The 24297-nt window shown below is 32.7% G+C and overlaps 2 protein-coding genes across 2 annotated transcripts in view; one reads left to right on the top strand and one right to left on the bottom strand.

Annotated features, from left to right (window-relative positions):
- LOC126780561 (tyrosine-protein kinase Abl) overlaps nucleotides 1–24297 on the top strand; it is a 39459-nt gene that overhangs the window by 10232 nt on the left and 4930 nt on the right. The window contains exons 2-12 of the mRNA XM_050505147.1: nucleotides 4269–4374; nucleotides 4474–4586; nucleotides 6109–6308; nucleotides 6404–6502; nucleotides 7151–7399; nucleotides 9873–10156; nucleotides 11616–11892; nucleotides 18975–19125; nucleotides 19370–19529; nucleotides 21077–21165; nucleotides 24117–24295. Coding sequence (XP_050361104.1) covers nucleotides 4269–4374; nucleotides 4474–4586; nucleotides 6109–6308; nucleotides 6404–6502; nucleotides 7151–7399; nucleotides 9873–10156; nucleotides 11616–11892; nucleotides 18975–19125; nucleotides 19370–19529; nucleotides 21077–21165; nucleotides 24117–24295 — 1907 coding nt within the window. The remainder of the gene's footprint in view (nucleotides 1–4268; nucleotides 4375–4473; nucleotides 4587–6108; nucleotides 6309–6403; nucleotides 6503–7150; nucleotides 7400–9872; nucleotides 10157–11615; nucleotides 11893–18974; nucleotides 19126–19369; nucleotides 19530–21076; nucleotides 21166–24116; nucleotides 24296–24297) is intronic.
- On the bottom strand, nucleotides 11949–16531 carry LOC126780562 (uncharacterized). Its single transcript, XM_050505148.1, has 6 exons — nucleotides 16382–16531; nucleotides 16218–16288; nucleotides 14668–14889; nucleotides 14458–14588; nucleotides 14169–14244; nucleotides 11949–13831 (listed from the first exon to the last, which is right to left on the bottom strand). Exons 3-6 carry the CDS (start codon nucleotides 14723–14725, stop codon nucleotides 13626–13628), a joined length of 471 nt encoding a protein of 156 aa, XP_050361105.1. The 5' UTR covers nucleotides 14726–14889; nucleotides 16218–16288; nucleotides 16382–16531; the 3' UTR covers nucleotides 11949–13625.

A 24297-nucleotide genomic window follows, 5' to 3' on the forward strand; every position in this document is an offset into this window, starting at 1 on the left:
TCGTATAATTAATGTGACCGAAAGTTAATTCTATTAAAATTGTAATTACTTATTATATTCACGCGTGACATGAAACTTCAAACATTATTTAAAAAATATAACAACAATCACAGCCTAAAGAGACTTGGCTTGTCTATGCGAATGTTATTTTATTTAAATAATTTTCCTCGTTGTTTTTTATTTGATTACTTATGCGAGTTCTTCAACCGTAAAGTCTGCTTTTATATACTTGTACGTATCAAATAGTTAAGCAATACAGCACTGCTTTGATACCCTTTAGAATCGTGTATTTTTTTAGAAACATCACATAAAAATATCTTGTGACAAATAAATGCATGCATAATATAATTTGCTAACAAAACACACTTGTCACGCCGCTAAGCCGAATACTTACCCACTTAAGGATTCAGCTGCAATTATAAATGCGATAATAACTTATCAAAACCTTTTACAACTGCATTACATATATATTATAAAGGTAAGTATCTCCCCGCCCTCGTGTTTTTGTTTTGACTGTCTGAACGCGATAAACTTAAAGACTACCAATCGTACTTTCATTGGATTTTCACAAAAAGACAGAGTGATTTATGAGAAAGTTATAGGTTTATTTTATATTAAGATTTTCTGTAATTAGCTGAAATATGATGATTGTAGAAGACCTCAGGAAAATTAATGCTGTCTATGAGCTTTACTGGCATGCGCGCGGAAACCAAGTGCGAAATTTAGACTCATATTTAGTCTACCCATGCGATAAATAACGCCATTGACTTTTTGCAATTTCTATCAATACGAATATTCCATAGTGCTCTCATCCTCACTATTTAATCTCATATTACTCGGTGTTATGTGTGTGAGTGTGTGACTACAAAGCCAGTTGTTAAAAATAAATACGAGAGGGGGAGATACATAACGAGAGCTCCATTCAACGTATCTGGTAAATTGTTAGTAATAAGTGGGGGAAACGAAGCACTGACGCGAGCGCTCCGACCGGTTACTACAATCACACGAACAAGCCAACTACTTTCTTTCTGACAATCCAGCGTCCTCTCATTACTACTCTTTTGACTTCCGCTTCGTCTCCTGCTGTACGAAAATGGTTATGTCGTAGACATTGACAGCATGAATATACATTCATATTTATCGTAACATGTAAAATATATAACGGCTACTCAATGGACTAATTTATATAATTATGTAATTGATTATTTGAATAATAATCGCGTCGCAATATGCACGAGTGTCTAATTAATTAATACGAAGTGGGTTATGCTGCTTAAACGGGGTATTTCATATATATTTTTTAATTGATTACATTACTATATCAATGTCCTTTTTGCTTTATATATTTATTCAAAACGCCTTCCAAGTATTGTCTAATCGTTATAGATACAGTAATCTGTTTATCCTGTTTGCAAAATTATATAATGCTAAGTTCATTGTACTCACGATAAAATCTCATAAATTAATTTAAAGCCACCACGGTGATACTTTATTTATCTGTCTTCGTGTGTCATTATAAACCACACACATATTCGTACACTTTGCAATTTAAAAATGGAATATATTGATTCGTTATGCTCTCCCACCGAAATCGTATTAGACATGTTACTATTTTTAGTAATTATTTGTTAACATTCAATTTTAATTCATAGTTCTCCCAGGTTGAAAAAAATTGCCACGTAATCAGGTCTATTCGTTTTCTTTTTTTGCGTAACGAACCTGGTGTTTTATGAGCACGTACTTAAAATGCGACTGGAATTATAAATAGGATGGGTGCGCCTCCATCACAGCGACCTAAATTATCAGGCTATTATAATTAATAATGAGCTATGTTTTTAAATACTGAATATAAACAATAAGATAATTTAATATTTGAAGTAGCTCGTTCTTTGTATAATTATTTATAAGATATCTATTAATATGTAAAATAAAACAATTTAAATTCAGAATAATATCCCCTATACAATAACGGTTTTCATACTACACGGTTACATTGCAAACTTTTATTTTTCTATGAACGGAAGTCTCTAGTAACTAAGAAACTTCTGTGTAGGACTCGTGAACCGAAAGTCCCGGATAAATAACGTAGTTTGAAATTTCTACTTATATCTAGTAAGTCGGTTGTCAAACAATCTGATTAGATGAAAGAAATACACCATAGTTTATTATTATTTTAACTATATTTACATATAACAACTATATATAAATATATTAATCAATGTATATTGATTAAACGTATTGTATATTTAGAATATGTGGTTGTAATAAATTGTCGTAAGTACAGTAACCTTTAAACGACTTTATATAATTAATGTGCACACATGAAAGTATCATTTTGCTTATGTCAATTTAGAATACGGTACGAGTATAAAGTCAAATTAAAAGCCCAATATTAACAAAACTGTAAAATCATTTAAAGTCTAAATTGATAACAATTTCTACAGAAAATTGTAGTTTTGCCCTCTAGTCAGCTTATTTTTCAATATCATTAATAAGATTGCTACATGAATCTATTTCGAAATGTATTTTAAAGCCCTAGGTATTTAAAATACTTTTTACATAATATCTCAGCGTCAGGCATTACGAATTATATTTTTAAAATGTATTTGAAATACATACTAAATACGTATTTGTATTCCAATTACGAGTAATTCAAATACTGCCCAGCTCTGGTAGTTATAGTAGTAGGTAGACGTAGGGGGACGAGTATGGTTTTCCTGTCGAGCATAAATCGTATCATATATGTACGGCGCAAACGGAATTGTTTGCCAGGTGCAGCCGTCGCTCGCTTCCCGGAAACCTTTGATGCACCCACGAGGCTTAATAAAGCCTCCGCAACACATAATTATATTTTGCACTACGGGCTTGTGACTCCTACTTTAAATAGGAAATATGCGTTGATATTATGGATTATGAGAGCAGTAATACTGAATATAAGCCGTACGTACATACACTTTGATATGCGCCGATGTGAAATTAATTATTTTAGACTATATTACTAGACATCTAGTGAATTAAATTAAATCTAGTTATAAAAACATTTGAATTCGAAAAGCAAGATTTCAGTTATCAGAATATTACTAAATACCCAAAATTATTATTGTTCTTTAAGAGTATTAACAGCAAAGTAAATGTATTGACATAGCAAAATCTTTTGCTTTGAGCAGCTTTTACTAACGTGTTTCTTTAGAATAATTGAAAAAACTTTTTTTTTAACATTTAGCGCGCTATACTAATAAGCTTATATAATAACAATGATGCAGTTAGAACTACTGGAGTATTCAGAAATGTGGATAATAAACGAACTTAGCTTTCCCGACACGTGACTCATTAACGCGGTCACGATACCATATGTGGCGAGCACCCGAGTTACGTGTGACTTGATTTCAATGAAATTATTAAACGTAAAACGAGACGTCATAAAAGTTGAATGATCTTAAAATAATAAACTATGTATTAAAACTAGAGGAGCAAACTTCGTACCCATTTTTAGGCACATTACACGCCCGCACGACTGAGATTTGGTCTATTTTAGTTTTATTTTTTTTTAATTTATGATCAGGATGATTACTCTTTTAAAAAAAAAATCTCCATAACGTTTCAACTTAAATAATTAAATATGAATTAAGGTCCATAGTAATAATGAATTTTGATTAATGAATCAAATTAACGACATTGTAAATATTTTGTCATTAATTTAAGTATATTAACTTTTGATTTGTATGGTTTTTTTTTAAATTCTACCAAGACTAAACATGTCTAAAACAATACAATTGCTAAAATCCGGAGATTTTGTATAAATTGAGCAATATTTTCTATATTTCGGATCAAGGCAACAGTTATCCAATTTATTGCTGGCTATAAATCGAAGGCTTGCTGGCAGTAAAGTAAGCAATAGTGCTTTATACAAAGTGCAAATTGTCCCTTAGAAGTATTAAAAGCATTTTTCATTTGGTTATGTCTATATTTTATTAAATAAAGTAGGAACTCTTATAAGCATACTCTTTTGTTAAATGTAACCGAATATAATTATTAAACCGTCTGATTACGCTGCAGACACAATGTCGTCGACGTCGCTTCGTAACGAGCTTCTCGGCTAATAGGCTTATCTCGTAAGCCTTTTTAATGACGGCGCTTAAGGCGTACATAGTTTTAAATATAAGTACAGCTGTCGTCATTTCCGTTTGGTGCTCAAAAGGATTCGAAACGACAAAAGGTGATTTTATAAGTTGATACGTTTTATATTATTGTGAAATATTTTGTTACAGAGGCTCTGCTACAGAGTCGGCCCTTGCCGCATATTCCGGATTTGCCTGACAGTGAAGGTGCCTCCGCCGCACCAGCTACACCACAACCTCTAGACTCCGCTAACAGGTTTGATATTTAAGAACATCCAATATCCATGATATATTAAGTCTTGTATTTTATACAACTCTTAGGAAGATATTATTCATATAATTTTCTTTAAAATAGATGGACTTCAAAGGAGAATTTGCTAGCGCACCACGAGGAGGAAGATCCTCAACTCTTTGTTGCGCTTTACGATTTTCAAGCCGGAGGCGAAAACCAACTTAGCCTCAAGAAAGGTATAATATGAATTTACTAATCTATATTATATTGTATATTAAATTTGCTATATATCATTTTAAATGCAGACCATTGCAACTCTAAAATCTAGTTCTCTAGTATTCTATTGAGAAGCAAATTAGACGGGTCATTATATCAAGTCCATCGACCTAATTATAGTTCTCACGTGTCATAGACGTAATAATGTGTGTTCATCTCTTCGAGGCAATTTGTAATGTATATCGATAATATAATTTTAATTGAAGTAATTCCGATACACAGAATTTGATTACAATCCGACACGTGCTTCCTCCGAAGGGACGGACATAAGTATCGCTAGAACTTTACCTGTCCAGAGCTAATGCTATGTTACACCCTTTACTGAACAGTATATTATAATAATACAAATTTAAAATGTTTCTTATATAAAAGAATAAATGATAAATGTTCAAAAATAATAGAATAAGTATTGAACCACAAGGTTTATTGTTTTTACTTTAGTTTATCAATTTTTGTTTTCGGTAACAACTTTCGCAGCTAACTATAAAGGTAGTATAATCCTTTCCTTTTTAAGATATTTTTTCCTTCCTGTGAACTTTCATGTATGTAGTAATATTAACTTTTCAATGGAAATCATTTTAAAAACATACGACTCATTAAATTTATTCGTCCTTAACTTAAAATTATATAAATGCATCAATGTTAATGAACGACTTTCATGATGTTTAAAGAAATACTTTGAATTTGTTCTGAGGTATAACGAGCTAGAAATGTAAAAATATTACTGGGCTAGCTTTAGTTGTTAAAATATGTGTTGAATGAATACATCTTTTGTCCTAGAAAGCTAATGATTTGTGAGCCCTTACTACTGCAATGTCTATCTATCATTTCCAAAGATTTATTTCAGAAAAACGACATTACTAATGAGGATTATTTCTTTAATGATTCGGCTTTTATAAATTTTATCGTAATATTAACTGCTATTCTGTTCTCCAATGTACATTAGTAACGTAACCTAACATATCATGACGTTTGTATGTCTGCCTGGCACGAAAACGGCAAGAACTGGCAACTTAAACTTTACATTAGCAGAAAATTCGGTGTCAAATTTCAGATATATAAATATCGGTAATAGTATGAAACTATATCACGCTTTCTATGAACACGTACATCGTGTTCATAGAAATCGTAATATAGTTTTTTAATAAGTTAATGAAAACGAGATTCAGAAGTGAATTTTGAAATGCATTAAAATGAAAAATATATAATTTCATACTTAAACTAGTCTCGGATTACTTCTATCGGAACACGTAATATTAATCCTTGGAATTGATATTCTAATAGGCTTATAACTTAACATTTAACTGAATGCAATTATTTTAATCACTAATTGCCGATAACTTTGCACAGAACGCATTGCCTTTAACAATCCTATTATAGAAATAACATACAATTGGATAATCAAATCCGATGAACGGCCAAGTAACAAAAAGGTATTTATTTTACCTTTGTATTACTTGGCTGTTAAAACCGTTACCTTAGGCGAGCAAGTGCGTATAATGAGCTACAATAAGAGCGGCGAATGGTGTGAAGCGCACACGCTGTCCGGCGGCGTGGGCTGGGTACCCAGCAACTACGTGACGCCTGTCAACTCTCTAGAGAAACATTCCTGGTACCATGGCCCGATATCTCGAAACGCAGCTGAATATTTACTTTCATCTGGGATCAATGGTAGTTTCCTGGTAAGAACTAAATATATGTATATTTCCGTAATATTTAAAATGATATGTAAGCATGTACATTGTACAACAATTTGAACAAAATGAACATTTAATAGGTACGAGAATCCGAGTCTAGTCCTGGCCAAAGAAGTATATCGTTACGGTACGAAGGTCGCGTCTATCACTACCGTATAAATGAAGACTCCGACGGGAAGGTAAATTGTGTTTTTATTTGTGTTCACTCTCATTACAAAGAAACTGCGTCTTTCAATGTTATTTGCAGTATTGGTAAAACCTTATAAAATATAAAATGAGTAAAACCCCCACAAAGGCACTTTTAGCTATATTCCTGTAGGACACGGATACGCGATCGTTTCCAACTCGACGATCTCAGTTAACGTAGACTAGTGGATTGTTTGCCTAGGATCCAATGAAATTGAACTCTACTTCTAATTGGATGGCTTTGGGGCTTCTGAGATTACGTTTAATTAATAGCATTCGAATACCGAGGCGGCTATTTCATTAAGAGTAGCTTTGAAACTATATATAAATGAGACCTATTTCAATTATGTTCTTGAGAATTTCGACGGACTTTACTTTCATAATGAAAGTTGTATAAAGAGACCTGCGCTAAATTCGCAACTTGCATCGCGTATAATGAAATGCTTTTTAAGTGCAGTATTATGTTATGATACATATATAAATATAAAAATTAAAATATTTTAGATCCGTTCGAAGCAATCGCTTACCTATTCGATACACCAGAAGTTACAAGACCGGTGCGATTTTTTATAAAAAAAAAAAAAACAATTTTTTTTATAGAACGTCTTCAAGTATCACTTGGAAATTTCTTTTTGAACCAGGTGTACGTGACATCGGAATCGAAGTTCGGCACGCTCGCCGAACTCGTGCACCATCACTCGGTGCTTGGTGACGGCTTGATCACTCAGCTGCTGTATCCGGCACCGAAACGAAACAAACCCACCGTGTTCCCGCTCGCGCCGCCCGACGAGTGGGAAATAGACCGAACCGATATTGTTATGAAACACAAGCTCGGCGGTGGGCAGTACGGGGACGTGTACGAAGCCGCTTGGAAGAGGTGCAACATGACTGTGAGTGAAATTATGATTTTACTTTTGACCACCTACAAAATGCTTAGCTAGACAATAATATAAGCATTGAGTACAATATGTTTTTTGATTAAATATCATATAATTTATAAAAGGAACATAAAAGTAGTCCTACAGATAAAATAGTAATCACTACTTTGCCCATCTGGGTAGTTACCACCCATCATATATTCTACCGTCAAGCAGCAATAGTCAGTATTGTTGTGTTTCGCGTTTGAAGGATGAGAGAGCCAATGTAAACACAGGCATTATAAGATCTTAAAATATATGACGTTGACCTATTTAGAGGATCTTCCATGGAGCATTACCGTTTTTTTTTCAACCGCAAGTGATGGAGAATAGATAAATAAAAAATTATGACATCGATAACGCAATATCATTCAATCTATGATATTCATTATGAATTCGCAAAAAAATGTCGATTTAATTGTCGGCGAAGCTGTTTTTAATTTGAGTTTTTAGTTTATTTATGTAGTTAAACGAAAATAGTGTTGTATTATAAATATAAACATAGATCAATCAAGAACTGTTTGTAGTGCATAATGCGTCAGATTTATTAAAAAATCGCATGGAATGTGTAAATCTAAGGCTTTTTTACCTTTACTTCTTCCTCGATTGGAAAAGGCTATACGTGCAAATGTACATTGCAAGATATTATCATCCGTTAATCCATTCTAAAGTAACTTTGCCGTCAGACTAAGTTCGGTGTTCATGAATACGAGAACTCGTACTATGCAGCTTAGAAGAGCAGTAGTCTATTCACAACATGTACATCGGCTTAAATACTCCTGCATACTTGCGTTCAAGTATTTCAGCCTTAGTTCGACATCGATTTTTATTATATCTTGCAAATTTCATACAAAATCATTCAATTTTTCAATATAACATACAAAATAATGTATATTTCGATTTCATGTTAACGTTAAATAAAATTTTGAACGTGAAATATTGTTTTACATTTTAAGTACATGATTAATCGAACGACTTGAAAACAAAACATTTTCCGTGACAAATTCACTTATTGTAACAATTATTGCTTTTATACAAATGCAAATTTTAAGTAATAGCTATAATTATGAAAAGAGAAATTTCATTAGTAAAGCAACGTTTTAATGTAACGACAGAATGTTAAGGTCGCAGTGTACGATATGTCTGTTTATACACATAATTCTTCTGTACGTGTGTATATCAGTGAGCTACTCATATAAGGCTGAACCGATTTTGATAATGAGTGCGTTTGAGCGGGTGGGCTTTACGAAATCGAGACGGCCAACTAGTCTTTTATTCAATTTAAATGCTCTTAGACTAAACAGTAATTACTTAATATTAGGGTATTTAATCTCGTTTAAAACAATACCTCACTTCCTATATAAAATTGGATTTATGTGTTCTACGAAAAAAGATCGTAAAAAAAGATAAATTTAAAATGACTTAGTTTTAAAATCTATCTTGAGTTCTTTAAATAGCCGCTAATGGACTTTCAAGACGCATTTGAAGTTTTTAGAGTTAAAGTAGAGGAAAGTTCTACTAGAGTCAACAAAAGTTATTTCTAGATTGTGGAATATCAAAGAGTTCATGCTATTTATTGATCTTATGAAACGTATCTTACGATTAGTAAATCAGAACATAGATGTATCAATTGGCAAAGTATCTAAGAAAATACATTAACCTACTTTTACGATTAACCCAATGAATTTTTTGATTTCGGTTGCTCATTTCACTTTCTGAGTGATTTATATATACTACATGTTAAAGTTTAAAATAAATAATAATGTATCAATTTAAAAATATATAAGCCGAGTTGGTCAGAATATCAGAATCTGGAGCGAAGATTGTAGGTTCAAACTTACACTGTTTTTTCACTTGCTTAATTTGTGTTTATAATTCATTTCGTGCTCGGTGGTGAAAGGAAACATAAAGCACTTGTGTCCTTGTAGCAGCGTGGTGGAAAAATTCGTAACTTTCTCCGACGGAGGGCAGGCCTTAGCCCAGCAGTCGAACATTGACAGTTTTACATATCTTTTTTATTTATATACAATAGGTAGGCGGACGAGCAAATGAGCCACAGGTAATTGGTATCCAACGCCCATAGACATTTGCATTGTAAGAAATGTTAGCCATCGCTTACATCGCCAATGCGTCACCAACATTGGGAACTAAGATGTTATGTCCCATGTGCCTATAATTACACTGGCTCGCTCACCCTTCAAACCGGAACACAACAATACCAAATATTGCTATTTAGCGGTAGAATATCTGATGAGCGGGTGATACCTACCCAGACGAGCTTGCACAAAGCCCTACCACCAGTAAAGTTGATCAGTAGTTTACCTGTTTTTAAATTTTAAAATATATGCTGTACGTCGATGATATCATCAGATTGTTGAATGTACTTAAACTGTCAATGAAACCTCTTAAAAGTGGTCAAAAACATCACCGACAAATTTCCAAACAGGTTGCGGTGAAAACTCTTAAAGATGATACGATGGCTCTAAAAGATTTTCTCGAGGAGGCTGCCATTATGAAGGAGATGAGGCATCCTAACCTCGTGCAACTGTTAGGAGTGTGCACCCGCGAGCCACCCTTCTACATCATCACAGAGTTCATGAGTCGCGGCAACCTGCTGGATTACCTGCGCACCGGCAACCGCGAACAAATCGACGCCGTCGTCCTAATGTACATGGCGACCCAAATCGCATCCGGAATGAGTTATCTGGAAAGTCGTTCATTTATACACAGGTATTTTATACAACAGTCGATTGTTACTGTTTTTTATGTTGATCTGATTCCACTTGAAAATTTTCCAGGTAAACGCTTTGAAGATACCGGATCGGAATGAGTAGCTCAAATGGACTAACGTCCTTACTTATAAACTTAGTTTAGCGACTGTTATCTCTTTCTGTCTTTATTGATTGGACATTCGACAGAAGAAGACACGGCATTGTTTAACTAGTCACCTGCTAAACAACGTTTATAAGTGAGGTCGTAAATTATGAATTGCTCATTTGTAGTTTTATCTTTAAATAGTATTCCCCTACTGCCTTATTAGTATATGGCCTAGCTTATGCAGATTCCATGGTTCAAGTCCGGGTCTTGGTGAATAAAAATGTATTCAATTTTGTTCTGATATAAATTCTCAGAAATAGTATGTCTCTTCTGGTGTCAGGAAGTTGACAAAATTATATTACCGTGCTTCGGAAGGCGCGTAAAGCCGTCGCTCCTGCACATGATCTTTCCGGTCGTGTAGGACTGTCATCTCGTTGGACTATGAAAATGGGAGGACTTTATTACCTTCTACGTAGTTGGCTAATCGTTTTGCATTAGTTGTCGTAATCAAAATTCGGCCAGTAGATAAATGATATTTCCATTTTTGTATATGGATACATTTTTTATTCAATAACGATACTTTTTTTTACTGTTTGTATTATCGGAAATTTTATATTGGTAATCATATATTGTGCTTCAAATTTTACATTCATTTTCAATTTATGCATTTCCAGTTAATATTGCTTTCATATGTTTAAATGTTTGAAATGTCATTTTGATTTTCGGAGAATAATATATTATTAAGAGCATAACATTATAATTTACTTATATGTATGCAATTCTTTATATTTGGTATTACATTGTTTATTATATGTTGATGTTTTATTAATAATATATATATTAATAAACTTTTGTAATTATATCTAAAGAAAAAAAAAATTGAACGTGATAATTTTAAAAAATAATGCATATTCGAAACGGCATATTAGCTGAAATATCATTTCGCAGAAGTGTCCAATCCCAGTGACGTCGACTCAAATCAGTTGACGGTAGCTGTCACATCCTAACACCAGATAAAGCCGCTATTGTTTGTGCGACTATAAATATATACGATTGCGTTTTTTTATCAAGTTATTCTGTATTGTAATCAACATCTGCTCTGATTTTATAAATCTGGAGATGTAAGGCTTAATGAACCGATCTCCTTGAAACTACTGAATCGATTCATTTTTGCGTTCGATAACCCGTTTAATGAGGAAGGTTACAGGTACTTCACATTACCGTCTCAAGGTCTACGGAGTAATCATAAACCTCAACAGATCGGGCAAACTATAGACAAGGCCATATGTATGGAACAGCCATTCTTAGTCGAAATATATAGCGGGACGCCGCTAGTTTATATTTTTATTGCTAAGTTAATCAATTCTTTCAGGGACCTCGCAGCTCGCAACTGCCTCGTCGGCGAGAACCACCTCGTGAAGGTTGCAGACTTCGGTCTCGCGCGTCTGATGCGCGATGACACTTACACCGCCCACGCGGGCGCAAAGTTCCCTATCAAGTGGACTGCCCCCGAAGGGCTGGCCTATAATACCTTCAGCACCAAGTCCGATGTATGGGCTTTCGGTATCCTGCTCTGGGAGATAGCTACGTACGGCATGTCTCCATACCCCGGCGTCGACCTCGCTGATGTTTATCACATGCTCGAAAAGGTACGTTTTTTAATATAATACAATCAATAGGGGGTTATTAAAACAAGATTTCTGTTTATAATGTATTTTTTTTTTCACTTTCATAAAAATAATTTCTTATTTATATATTATATATATGAATAAGAAATATATAAAAGTTACATACACGTTGACGTTAACATTTATACAATTGAAACGTCTACACGATCAGATATACAGTTCTCCGACGGAAAGTTTTGCCGCATCTGTTTTCTGGTTCGTCTCGGAAGCGTGCGAGAGGGAGCGAGAATTTTCACTCCGATTACTTTGTAATAATAAACACCAAACATACTATTTAGCTTCCGTTCACTCGATTTACTTAACAATATTTATGCGTGAGCTTATGTCAGTTGAATGGATATAATTTATTTGAATCTAAATACCGACAACTTCTTCAATATTTATATATTGTGTATATAAATATCGAAGATTACACATCACTCGTACAGCTACATATTTTTAAATTGTCGATAATAATATATATTTAATATTATATAATTAACTTTCGATAGTTTTTCAAATTCAGTCTATTTATTTTTTAGTTTACCAATGAGGTTCTAACTCTTTCTTTAAAATCGTTACTTAGATAAAAAGTTTTATATAAATTTAGTTACAACTTACGTTATGGTTCTAATCCCTATATTACGTTGATATTTTCTCCCTACTTATAACTAATGTTACCTTTAAGATTATTGCTATCATAAATTGAAAATAATTTAGTTTTCATTTGTAAACTTATATATAATTATATGTTAAAATTTATGCGTTTGCTTGGATGTTTGTCCTTGATTCGCGCTCGAACGATTTGGCGGAGATGGATTAAATATAAATAGATAGAATTTAATAGAAAAGCGTAATAGTGTGACATTTATTAAATTAATAAAACTCATCAAATTTACGCGTTTCTAAACGAGTTGCTCAAACCTGACATGTATAGTAATTTATTTCCTTGACTACTAAACTCGAAATTAGATAGTTGTAACGCAATTTAAAATGATAATATAAATTTAGTAGTCGAATCATGTAACCATTTCACATATTAAGAATAATTATGAAATGTAGTAATTGTAATAAATGTTTAATAAATAATAATTGATTTATTAAAAAAAAAAAAAACAAATTCAAAATAAATAACTTCCTGCTCCGGCGAGAGTAACAAACGTTAACTCAACAAATATCCACTTCAAAAACACATTAAACTCGTTGCATTTCGTGTGGTAATTGCTTTCTTAGTTTATTAAACACATTATGTAAGCGCGAACAATAACAAAGACGTGAAAACCAAACAAACGATAACAATTCGGCCGACGGGATGAAGGTTTGATAATAAGGATATATTTCCATGTATTATAATCTAAAATACGAAACATTGCAAGCGCCAAATAATAAATTGATATTATAAACATTTGGAAACGATCGATAATTATCGCTACATTAAAAACAAGCAGTTTCTTTCAATATCTTCGATCGATTTTATAAAATAAATTTAAAACGCATTAAAACGTATTTATAATAAGTTTCATTATAATATTATGTTTTTCTTCCCGAAAAGGCTCGTTTTACAAAGTCGTGAAGACAATTGATCATTGACTATTTAAAAATACTACATATAAGCGGTATTATAAATGCATTCAAACGATCATTAAAATTTTAGAGCTTAGATAAATTCTCAGCCGATATTTCTTAATAATATATCCTTAATTATGTAAACTAATTTAACAACGTGCGGCGTCGGTACACAAATGTTTTTTGCAAAGCGAACACTGCGGTCGGGTGACTGCTATACGTGAGAATATTTCGGAGGCTGAGAGTTCCTTACTTAACTTACTGCACATGGAATATGATACTGTTTTCTTTGAGAAGTCTTTGGCGGGTACGCAAGTACGCGCGCGGACGGGGCCGATCTCTTGACCCGTTTCCACTGTTCAATAAAAACGTTTATTTAATACGAGAACACTTTTATTGTACTTTTCAAATATCTGTCCGATCAATATATATTTATTTATTAATTATTTATTTGGGATACATACAGCATAATATAATGCATTAACATTTGGTAACAAAATAAGTCTCACATAAGCCAACAAAGTTTCCACTTTTACATTCAAACATGGAGTGAACCTAACAATAACAAGTTACTTAACAATTAATTAAAATATATGAAAAGTATTTAAAATGTAATTTAAAAAGCAGAACATATAAAAAAAATGACTTGACTATGACTTGCATTATGAAATGTATTTGTCAATAGTACTTACCAAGCTTAGCAGATTCTGAAGTGATAACGATGCAAAGAAATGCCATCCCTGGTATATAACAGTCAATGTTGGGGACCTAGAAAGAGTTTTCATGAAAAATTTAAACCTCACTGTAAACTAAGATTTATACAATGCAAGTTTTGCTAATCACCATTTTACAATTTTAATTAAATATAATTTATGTAAAGTTAAATTAAATTTATGCAGAGTATACTTATAAGTAAAATATTAATGAATTTTTATTCAAATCGTTTAAAAACGTATAGTCGCTTTTTAATAATTGACTTACTGTGATATTGGCATAGTCGGGATGGTCAGGATCCCAGCAACCAGGATGATCAAACGATAAACAGTTGTAGCACTGGATACCCTTCGAACTCGGAGGGACAAATTTCTTCGGCTTTGCTTTTTTATGTTTTCCTAAATCAATATTTTTGATTAAGTTTGTAATATATTTTTTTATTAATTGTATCGCAATTATAAATTTAAAATAACTCACCGGTAACAACGATCGAAATTAAAAGAAAATAAACGAACGTGTTCTTTAACCAATACATGATTTAGACCTATTTGTAGCGACTCAAGTTTGAGGGAATTCAGTAGTTTTCTGTGTTCCGCCGCCGCACTGGCACTGCTAAGACGAACTCAAGAGCCGCGTTTATACGTGAGTGTGAAACAATGATCGCTGTTTTGGTATCGACGTCACGTTACTTTATACGGGCTGTTCTAAAACATCCTCCCGCTTTAGTTACTATTTATTTTTCATGTTTATATGAGTAGACTTATATTTAGATTATTAGTTTTCATATCTTTTATTATTTTTAATATTACTTGTAATGCATTTTTTCATTGAATTACGAATATATCTATCTTTTTCCCGAAACTTAGCGTTAACATTTCAGGAAAAAGTTACAGGACATTCCATAGTGCGCATCGCAAAGTGTGAAATTGAAACCACGATTATAGGCCACAGCGACTTCTAAGTATATTTTAATGAGACATTTCTTATAAAGTTGCAAATAATACGATATATATACGTGAAATGGCTTCATTTAAATTTTTTGATTCCATTTTATCTCTCGGTTATAGTTATCGGGGAAAAACTTAAAAATATATAAAATTTGTACAATTGAAGCATTCCTCTTCGCGTCCAAAAAAAAAAACAAAAAAAAAATTTAGCTATTTATCAGAATATTTTTTTATTAATATAGAAATATTAAGTAACAGAATACTTAAGGAACCTTCGGTTTATTTTTGCAGAATAAATATTTTTAAACGATTTTTTTCACGTACCTAAACGATACGCGAAAATCGCGACGCAACTCTTCAGTCGCGTATAAATCAGTTCGAAACGGAAATGCTACATTTTTCTCCGCAAACACAAGGGACAATGTTTATCGGTAGCGCCCAATCGAGCAAGGTCAACGACGTACAAATATCCACCTCTTAATATGTAAGTAAATGAAGACATCGGAAGTAAAGTTGGATTACATGAAGATTGTTCTAATTAATTTAAAATGTTTTTAAGTACTTAGTATTAGGCTGGAATTATGCTAGAAAATTCATTAGTCAAAACTATTTTTTTTACAAAACGTGTGTAATGAACCACTTAAAGCAGCATAAAATATGTATATTGTATATCAATTAAGTGTGATATGAAATCTATGTTATCATATTCTTATTAAACAATGAGAGAATCTATTATTTCAAACATAAATTATTGTATTATACAAAGCAAAATTCCCAGGACTTATATCATGTCCACGCTTAATTAATCATTTTATGAAAAGTACATTTTTTTTTAATTATAACATGATGTGTACATACGTAGTTGTATTTACATGTGGGTTTTTGTTTGTTGACATCGACCAGGGAGCACGGTCAGGCGGCCGTACACTAATCCCCGTGCTATTTGTAAACAAACATTCGGCCATTGTTGATTGCTAGCCGCTACTATAGGCATTGATGTATCGTTATATTGTATACTATTTCGGATTCCTTGTTTGAATAATTTGTTAATGATACACGATTAAAAAGTATTAGTCTTACCTATTAATGTAGAATTATTAAAACTTTATACACTGCATCCTTATAACAGCGAATAAAAAAATGTCCTCTGCCTGCAAGCAGGTAAAGCATGTTACGCATGACACCGTTTCTTTTCTGAAGGATACAATATAACGGTTGTAATTTTTGAATATATTAATGTATACCTTGTATATTTGTTTTTTTTTTATGTAAAATAAGTACGTATTTTACAGGATTTATTTTCTCAGACTCAATCGTATATTTTCTAGAAGACAGTTTTATCTGTTCTCAATAAATCTGCTTCCACCTCCTACAACATAGTCTACATGTTTAGCTGCCATATAACAAAAAGTGTTGTATTTTCTCATCATCACTTTGATTATTTTGAAAAATATACTTTCTTTATTTTTAATACCTAAAGCAAACGAAGCAACACAATGATTTGTAATTTCAATTTAGTTCGCTTTTAATATTGCAAACGGAAAATAAGTTTCATTTTAATTAAAGAAACGTTCTCTTTGATCGCGAGACTACTTGTTAATTTTAAACAAACTCCATGCCGAGAGTTCTTGCGGTTTTTATCCTGTTTATTTACAATTTATTTAATTACTTCAGCTCCTTTCATCGTTTGTTTCATTTGACAAGTTTTAAAAGGATTTTCTTTAGAAATAAATGCAATAAGATTGATTTATAAGACGTGCGCTAAAAGTGTATTCCAACATTGAGCTGGCAATGTTTTATTTAAAGCCATTCGTTAATAAGTTCCAATTATGTTTGAGATTTACGATCCTCGTCGTCGTAGATTATTATTTTACTTCTAGCAGTTAAATATTTTAGTTTATTCGTAACGAATATTCGTATACGATAGAATTGTAATAATAAATAGAAGTGAATTATTAATATTTTCTTCCCTATGTCGATTCCTACAAGTGACAACTTGCGCAAGTGCACATGCCTCGTAAGAAAGGACGTTCTTACCTAAACAAAAATAGTAGAATGTCGAATTTCATTTTTATGAAGATAAATATTTGATTTCTCTGAAAATTTGCCTCTACCAAACCGAACAAGAGGTAAGATTTTTATGAATGAATGTAAGATAATAGAGATTGTCCGCGTATGCTTCGAGCAGGGTTTACGTAGCCTAATTATTAAATAAGGCATATCATATATTTCAAATTTCTTCCAAATACATCAATCTGCAACATAAAGAAACGCAATACATAGAAACTTCCGCATGTATAATATAAAATAGGATTTTTTATATACAAAGGATGCTTAGCCAAGAATGTTACCTAACTAACTAATATAATGAATGGTATATCGTTCTTTTAATAAGTTTAAAATACGTATAAGAATTATCAAACATTTTTTAATAATAGTATTGGTAGTGGTGGTAGAGCTTTGTGCAAGCTCGTCTGGGTAGGTACCACCCACTCATCAGATATTTTACCGCAAAACAGTACTTGGTAAGGCTGGAAGGGTGAGTGAGCCAGTGTAATTACAGGCACAAGGGACTGGTTGGTGGCGCATTGGCTATGTAAGCGATGGTGGACGTTTCTTACAATGCCAATGTGGTGACCACTTACCATCAGGTGGCTCGTCCGCCTCCCTATTCTATAAAATAAATATGTTTTTACGTAACCCGGACCATTAAAAATAACAATATTCATGATGTTTTCCGTAACCTTTAATTTATTCACCAGACTTAATCCGAGTTCAAAGATACACTTGAGCACATGCATAAATTAACTGGCCAATGGTTTGTCCTTTGAAAATATTTTATAATTGTTTAAAAAAAGTTACTCTTACAATTAGAATGATTGAAATTATAGTAAAGCTTATTATGTGTTATAAATAAATGTTGTTACTACTTGTATTATAAATACCAAGTACCGTAACCGTAACAGCCTGTGAATGTCCCACTGCTGGGCTAAAGGCCTCCTCTCCTCTTTTTGAGGAGAAGGTTTGGAGCTTATTCCACCACGCTGCTCCAATGCGGGTTGGTGGAATACACATGTGGCAGAATTTCAGTGAAATTAGACACATGCAGGTTTCCTCACGATGTTTTCCTTCACCGTAAAGCACGAGATGAATTATAATCACAAATTAAGCACATGAAAATTCAGTGGTGCTTGCCCGGGTTTGAACCCACGATCATCGGTTAAGATTCACATGTTCTTACCACTGGGCCATCTCGGCTTTAAATTATTCATAAATATAGTACATTAAATTATTCATAAATACCAAGTAGTAACATGAAAATATAGTACATACGTACATACATATACATAAATATAGTACATTTAAATCAAATATTAGTTTTGTAACTTAGGTCGTAAAAAAAAATCAACATTATAACAAGAACTCATTCTTTTCAAACAGGATATTTTGTAACTTAATTACAATTATTACTATAAATATTATGAAGGTAAAAGCAATATTTCGTCGCTCATTGACAATTTTTCTCACAATACTCGTTATGATTGTTTGGCATCGATATTTTTTTCTTTTGACTGTTAAATTGTTAAGGGTACGTACTGGGCGTATATCTATAGACAACAACGTCAATATCATTATTACTTATATAATCATTGTACCTCCTTATTGAATATCCAAAATACGCCATCGGATCGGAATGAAACATCTCAGACTTGACTCAGCGAATTACTCATTCGCTCAATTTATATTGGAATAAATAATATTTATTCTACTTAATAGTTTTATTAGTATTTTTCAGTCGATCTTGAGTTGAATCGTATATTATTGTACTTTGTTCAGGGCTATCGCATGGAATGCCCGCCGGGCTGCCCCATCGAGGTGTACGAACTGATGCGTGGCTGTTGGCAGTGGAATCCTGTCGATCGACCCTCCTTCCGCGAAATACATCACGCGCTCGAACACATGTTCCAAGATAATTCTATCACTGAAGGTTACAAATTGATTCGAATTATTTCTAGATATTTTTATACTTTTTAATATAAGGATGGCAAGGTATGAATTTAAAAGACAAAGCACGTTGCGACAAATGTTTAACATTTTTGGGACATAATATGTTTTATAATCATGTATTAAAATATAGAACTGAATACTTCATTATCAATATGAAGGAAAATTAATGGCCAATAGAATATAATAAGTATATATAAGAATTTTAAATAAAAATATCGCATCAGAGGTGGCGAAGCAGCTGCAGGAAGGGGTATGCGCAGGCACTCCACAAATGTCGGTGAAGAAGGTGGGCATCAGCGCCAGTGGCGGAGAGCGCGGCGTGCAGATGCGTCGTCCTACTAACAGACGCGGCAAACAAGCGCCTACACCGCCGAAGCGGACCAGGTAACTAATACACTATTATAGTTCACATGCACAAAAAATATTCCTTTAATAAGATGGTTATTTATTAGTTGATTAAAGGTTCGATGTCTTCAATGTGTCGGATTAGTGAACACACACACGCCCTAAGAAACTCCTTACATCGTCAATGCGCCACCAACGTCGTGAACTGAGACGTTACCTTGTGCCTGGAGTTACACTGACTCACTCACCCTTCGAACTGGAACAGAACAATATTTCTGTTTGTACACGAGTATAAATTCAATCGAAACGAATCACATGAAATCATTTATAATTTCGTGAGAGTTACTTTCATATGCTTATTAACATTTATGGTTTTCGAAGTGACCATTCTTGTAACTTCCTACTGTGTAAAGATAATTAAATCATTTTCACTTTCATGTGTGTCTTGTTTCAAACATTCATCGTTAACAACACAACGGCTTAACCTTACTAAATACACTTATTTAACTCGACCGTATAAATGTAAGATCATAAATGATTATTTTCGCTTACCCCTAAATATTTAATTGAACCGCACTTATTTATATAGCTCTCCGGTTAATCGATATCTAGTCCGTGTTGAGCATAATGTCGTTACTTTTTTTTCACTTCACGTCGAGGGATATTTAAACGTGTAAACATCACTCAACTAGTGATAGAAGCTTATACATAATATATATGATCATAAATAAATAATCAAAATATACTTTATTCAAGCACTTAGTAAGCGTGTAGTTTCTGTCAAAGTAAATTCTACATTATTTCAACCCGTGAGCTTGAAAGCTGTATTAGGCGTTTTTCTAATCGAATTGTATTATCGATTTTATGTGATAAGTAAATCTCATCTCAACGAATATCACATAGTTTAGCGTTCTTACTAACATCGGGTCTGAATAAATGTGATGCCAATGAATAATAATGACGGTGACTGTTCAATCAGGCTTTCTCAATTTTGATCATTAATATCCCCGCTCCGCAAATGTCTATTCTACCGACAAGAACTATTTATGTACTTAACTCTCGTCCGTAATATCAGATTGATTGGCAGAACGGTTGCGTATATTCAATACATAAAAGTATATAATAATTTATCATTTAAAGAATAAACAATCTATCATATCATTTAAAGAATATTGAAAAGATCATATATTTCTCTATGAATAACGATACTTATAAAAATTCGTTGCAACTTCCGAACGGTAAAACGTATGTAAAACTGTGTGCTTCTTATTTTGTAGATAATCCGTTGATATATAACGAATACACGATCTTTGTCAACCGAATTGACTTAATATATTGTGTTTTGTAATTAGTTAAAATTTTATTTGTACCGTGTGGGAGTCAAGCACAATCAATATTTCAGCTCTGCGACGACGCTTGGCGTTGATTTGATATCAAATTCAGTGTTCAAAAGAAACGTTACATTTATGATTCACATCTCGGTAACATTCCAAGAGGTTTTTCTTTGTTCACAGGTGCACCCGATATATTTACGTAACCAAGTAGATTGTTGCTAATGTTTTCTAATTTATTTAAAAACTCTACAGCCTATTATCATCGTGCAGTTCGTTTCGCGAATCGCAGTACGCGACCGAGGAGCAAGGCGGCCATGACGAAGGGCTCGCTTCGCTTAACGGTTAGTTGGAATCAACCTTCCCTATAAGTTATGTTTTCTATAAAATTTGTTAAAAATATATCATTTATAGTACATGATACATGATCTTAGAAATTAATTAATGACTAAAGGTTACAAATATTACATGAATGATTAGCAATTCATGTTATTTCTCATTTCAATCACAAACGTCTTTATCGATTTTCACACGGGAATTTGTTTTATGTTATACAATCTTCATCAGCTTGAAAACTATAATATATTGGTCTGGCATTTAAAGTTACTTCATAGTTTCATTAAAAACAGTTTAAAAACACTCCTCGATACGCTCCGACCCGTAAAACTTAACATATAAAAATAGTACAATTTAATTATTATATTTATATATTTTAAAGTTGATAATAATAAACCATTTAGTAGCGACATTATATAAATATGTTTACGATTAAGGCTTAATTGGACGTCCATTGGTTCATGTTCATCCTCCTGACCACGATAAATACATTTATTGTATAACATTTACTCATTGAACATCGAACACAAAGTAAATTCAAATTCACCGTAACGGAATGAAACTCAATTTTTTAGCATGTTATTTCATGTACCTATATCAATAATGAAATTTTTTAATTCACTCGTATCATTAATACTTTATTTTATAACAGATTTACATTTTATATATACATATTTGCATAATAATAGTACGTGGTTCGAAGTTAACCAATCATATAATCGAATTTGTGACGTAAGAAACTTCGTTATTTTTTTGTAATATTTATTTTGTAACATTTAATAACGTTTAAGCCGATAAGCATTCATTAACATAAGTTATTGTAGGTTTTTATTAACATTTTGTAAACGGTAAACACGGTACAGCTAGCAGAGAGCTATATTCTTGTGGTCATCTTTCTGGTGTCACTTTTAATCTGATGAAGTCTTGTCAGTTCATAAACATTACGTAAAAATACGTAACAATGATGTATGGATGACATATTTGAAGTGTGAATTATATCTGCGGCCTTAGTATTTTGATCTTTCGTTACCGACGAACGAATTTATTTAATTCATAATATTTATATGTCCACAGTACGGTAAATTATAGCGAAAATTGATGTAGGATTTGTGTACTTTTTGAAATTTTTTAAAACAAAAATTAGCACCCATTACATTTCAGAAAAAAAGCATTGTGACAACAATCTACACTCGTTCATATACTATACTGTACTTAAAGGATTGCTTTCGTCTATATTTCGAATATTATTTATTTTATTGAAATCATTTTAAATAGAACCGTTTTTCGACGTGACGTGTAAAAAGTTATTTGTAAAAACATTTGTTTTGTGTCAATTATATATTTTTTTGCAAAATTGAAATCGTTGGTTTTTTTTATTTCAACAATTTCTTTAAAGTGTTCAAGTGTCTCTTGCTTGTGCTAATGGCTTTTATCTTAAATGTTAATCTCTTAGAGTTGTATGATATCTTGTGTTGCACCGGCGTCGCCGTTACGATATGATGTCATGCGAATCAACTTATATACCGCATATCTATTCACACATTTCCTATATGTATGCTGCTATGTCGTTTTTATTAATTGTATTATTATAATAATTTTAAGCTATATTTAATACATGCATTCCTTTAAAACAGCATTTTTGTCTGTTTGTCCGCTCGCTCAGGTGTATAGCAATAGGTTCGAACATATTGTAAGTATACGATACGTTTCGGATAGAAACGAATCATGCCTTCATATTAAACTTATCTATATTATCTATGTATACTTATTCCTATTCGTTAAAATATATATGCGATATAGTTTTTCTTTTCAATTCATGACAATCCGCATCGCGTCTGTCGAGATTGCTCTTCGAAAATATATAGAGATATCTGTCTTGACAGGTGCGTTCCGGTTTTATGTACATAGTATTTATTTATTTAGATAATTTATATATAATTGTACACAGGGCGTGAAGACCAAAGTATATTTTTATAAGATTCTTACTTAACATTTGATAGATAAATCAATAAAAATTGCATTGTCTCAAGATGTAGAGGACAATATTTCTAACGCCTTGTGTTCTTAGAACTTCGAAATTTTTCGCCATTCTAGAGGGCGCTACGTTTTTTTTTTTTTATTCGATTGATGCATCCATTATCTGTCTTCTATTCTTAGATTCGTAGGATTTCTATAATCTATAATTAAGGGCTTTGTTTTCTTTTCTTTTAGTCTGTAAGTTGTTTGAAAATTGTTAGTTGTAGGTGTCGTTTCAATGTTATTTTCTTACCTAGAACTTGTGTTAATTACACTTCCGATCCGTTCCGATGATACGGTCTAGGAAAAGTGCCATATTTATTCAATCACCTTATGTGCTGTTCTGACTAGTAGTATTGTTCTAAAGTAATGAACGTCACAATCTTTCTCTTATATTTTAATGTGAGTAATATAATTATAGTATAGTTCAGTGTTGTTTAATCAATCGGTTACCGCATTTCATCCTGGACCGTGTCAAATACGAATGTTCGAAATATTCAATACCATTGATCATCAACATTTCCTATCAACTTTTGTTTTCGGGTTTTCCCGCAAAAATGTTTATTAACTTTTTTTGGATTGTGTCGTTTTTTTTTAATCTGTAGCACAGATTTAATTACTTAGATATAAAAAAATATTTAACGCATATTACATTTTTGATTTTCTTCATGCGCATATATGACTTCATAAAGCAATCCATTAACGAGCCGTAAATTTTTTTCTTGCAGAAAAAAATAATGTCATCAAAAAGAATAACTTTGAAGTTAAAAAAACAAAACTAAACTAAATATGGGTATTTGTTTAAGAATTTCATGGCGTGGGCGCAGGTTCGAGTCCTGCAGGGAGCGAATAAATTCTACAAAGAACCGCATGCGACTTAATACGCAACGGTTAACGCAAAAATTGTATGTAAGATTTCATGGTTTTATTTGTGCGAAAACAGGCGGGGGTCGAGGCGGGGGTCGCGAGGCTTCGTCTGAGGGCTCATTGGCGGAGGCGACACCTGACACTGACGAATCAGGCGGTATGGGTGTGCCTGAGCATAGGCACAGATCCAAACGGAGACACCATGCGCACGCGCAAGCTTCGCACCACCCGCCAGCTCACGAACTGCAGCCAAAGGT

Source organism: Nymphalis io, chromosome Z (assembly GCF_905147045.1).
Source record: "Nymphalis io chromosome Z, ilAglIoxx1.1, whole genome shotgun sequence".
Lineage (NCBI taxonomy): Eukaryota > Metazoa > Arthropoda > Insecta > Lepidoptera > Nymphalidae > Nymphalis > Nymphalis io.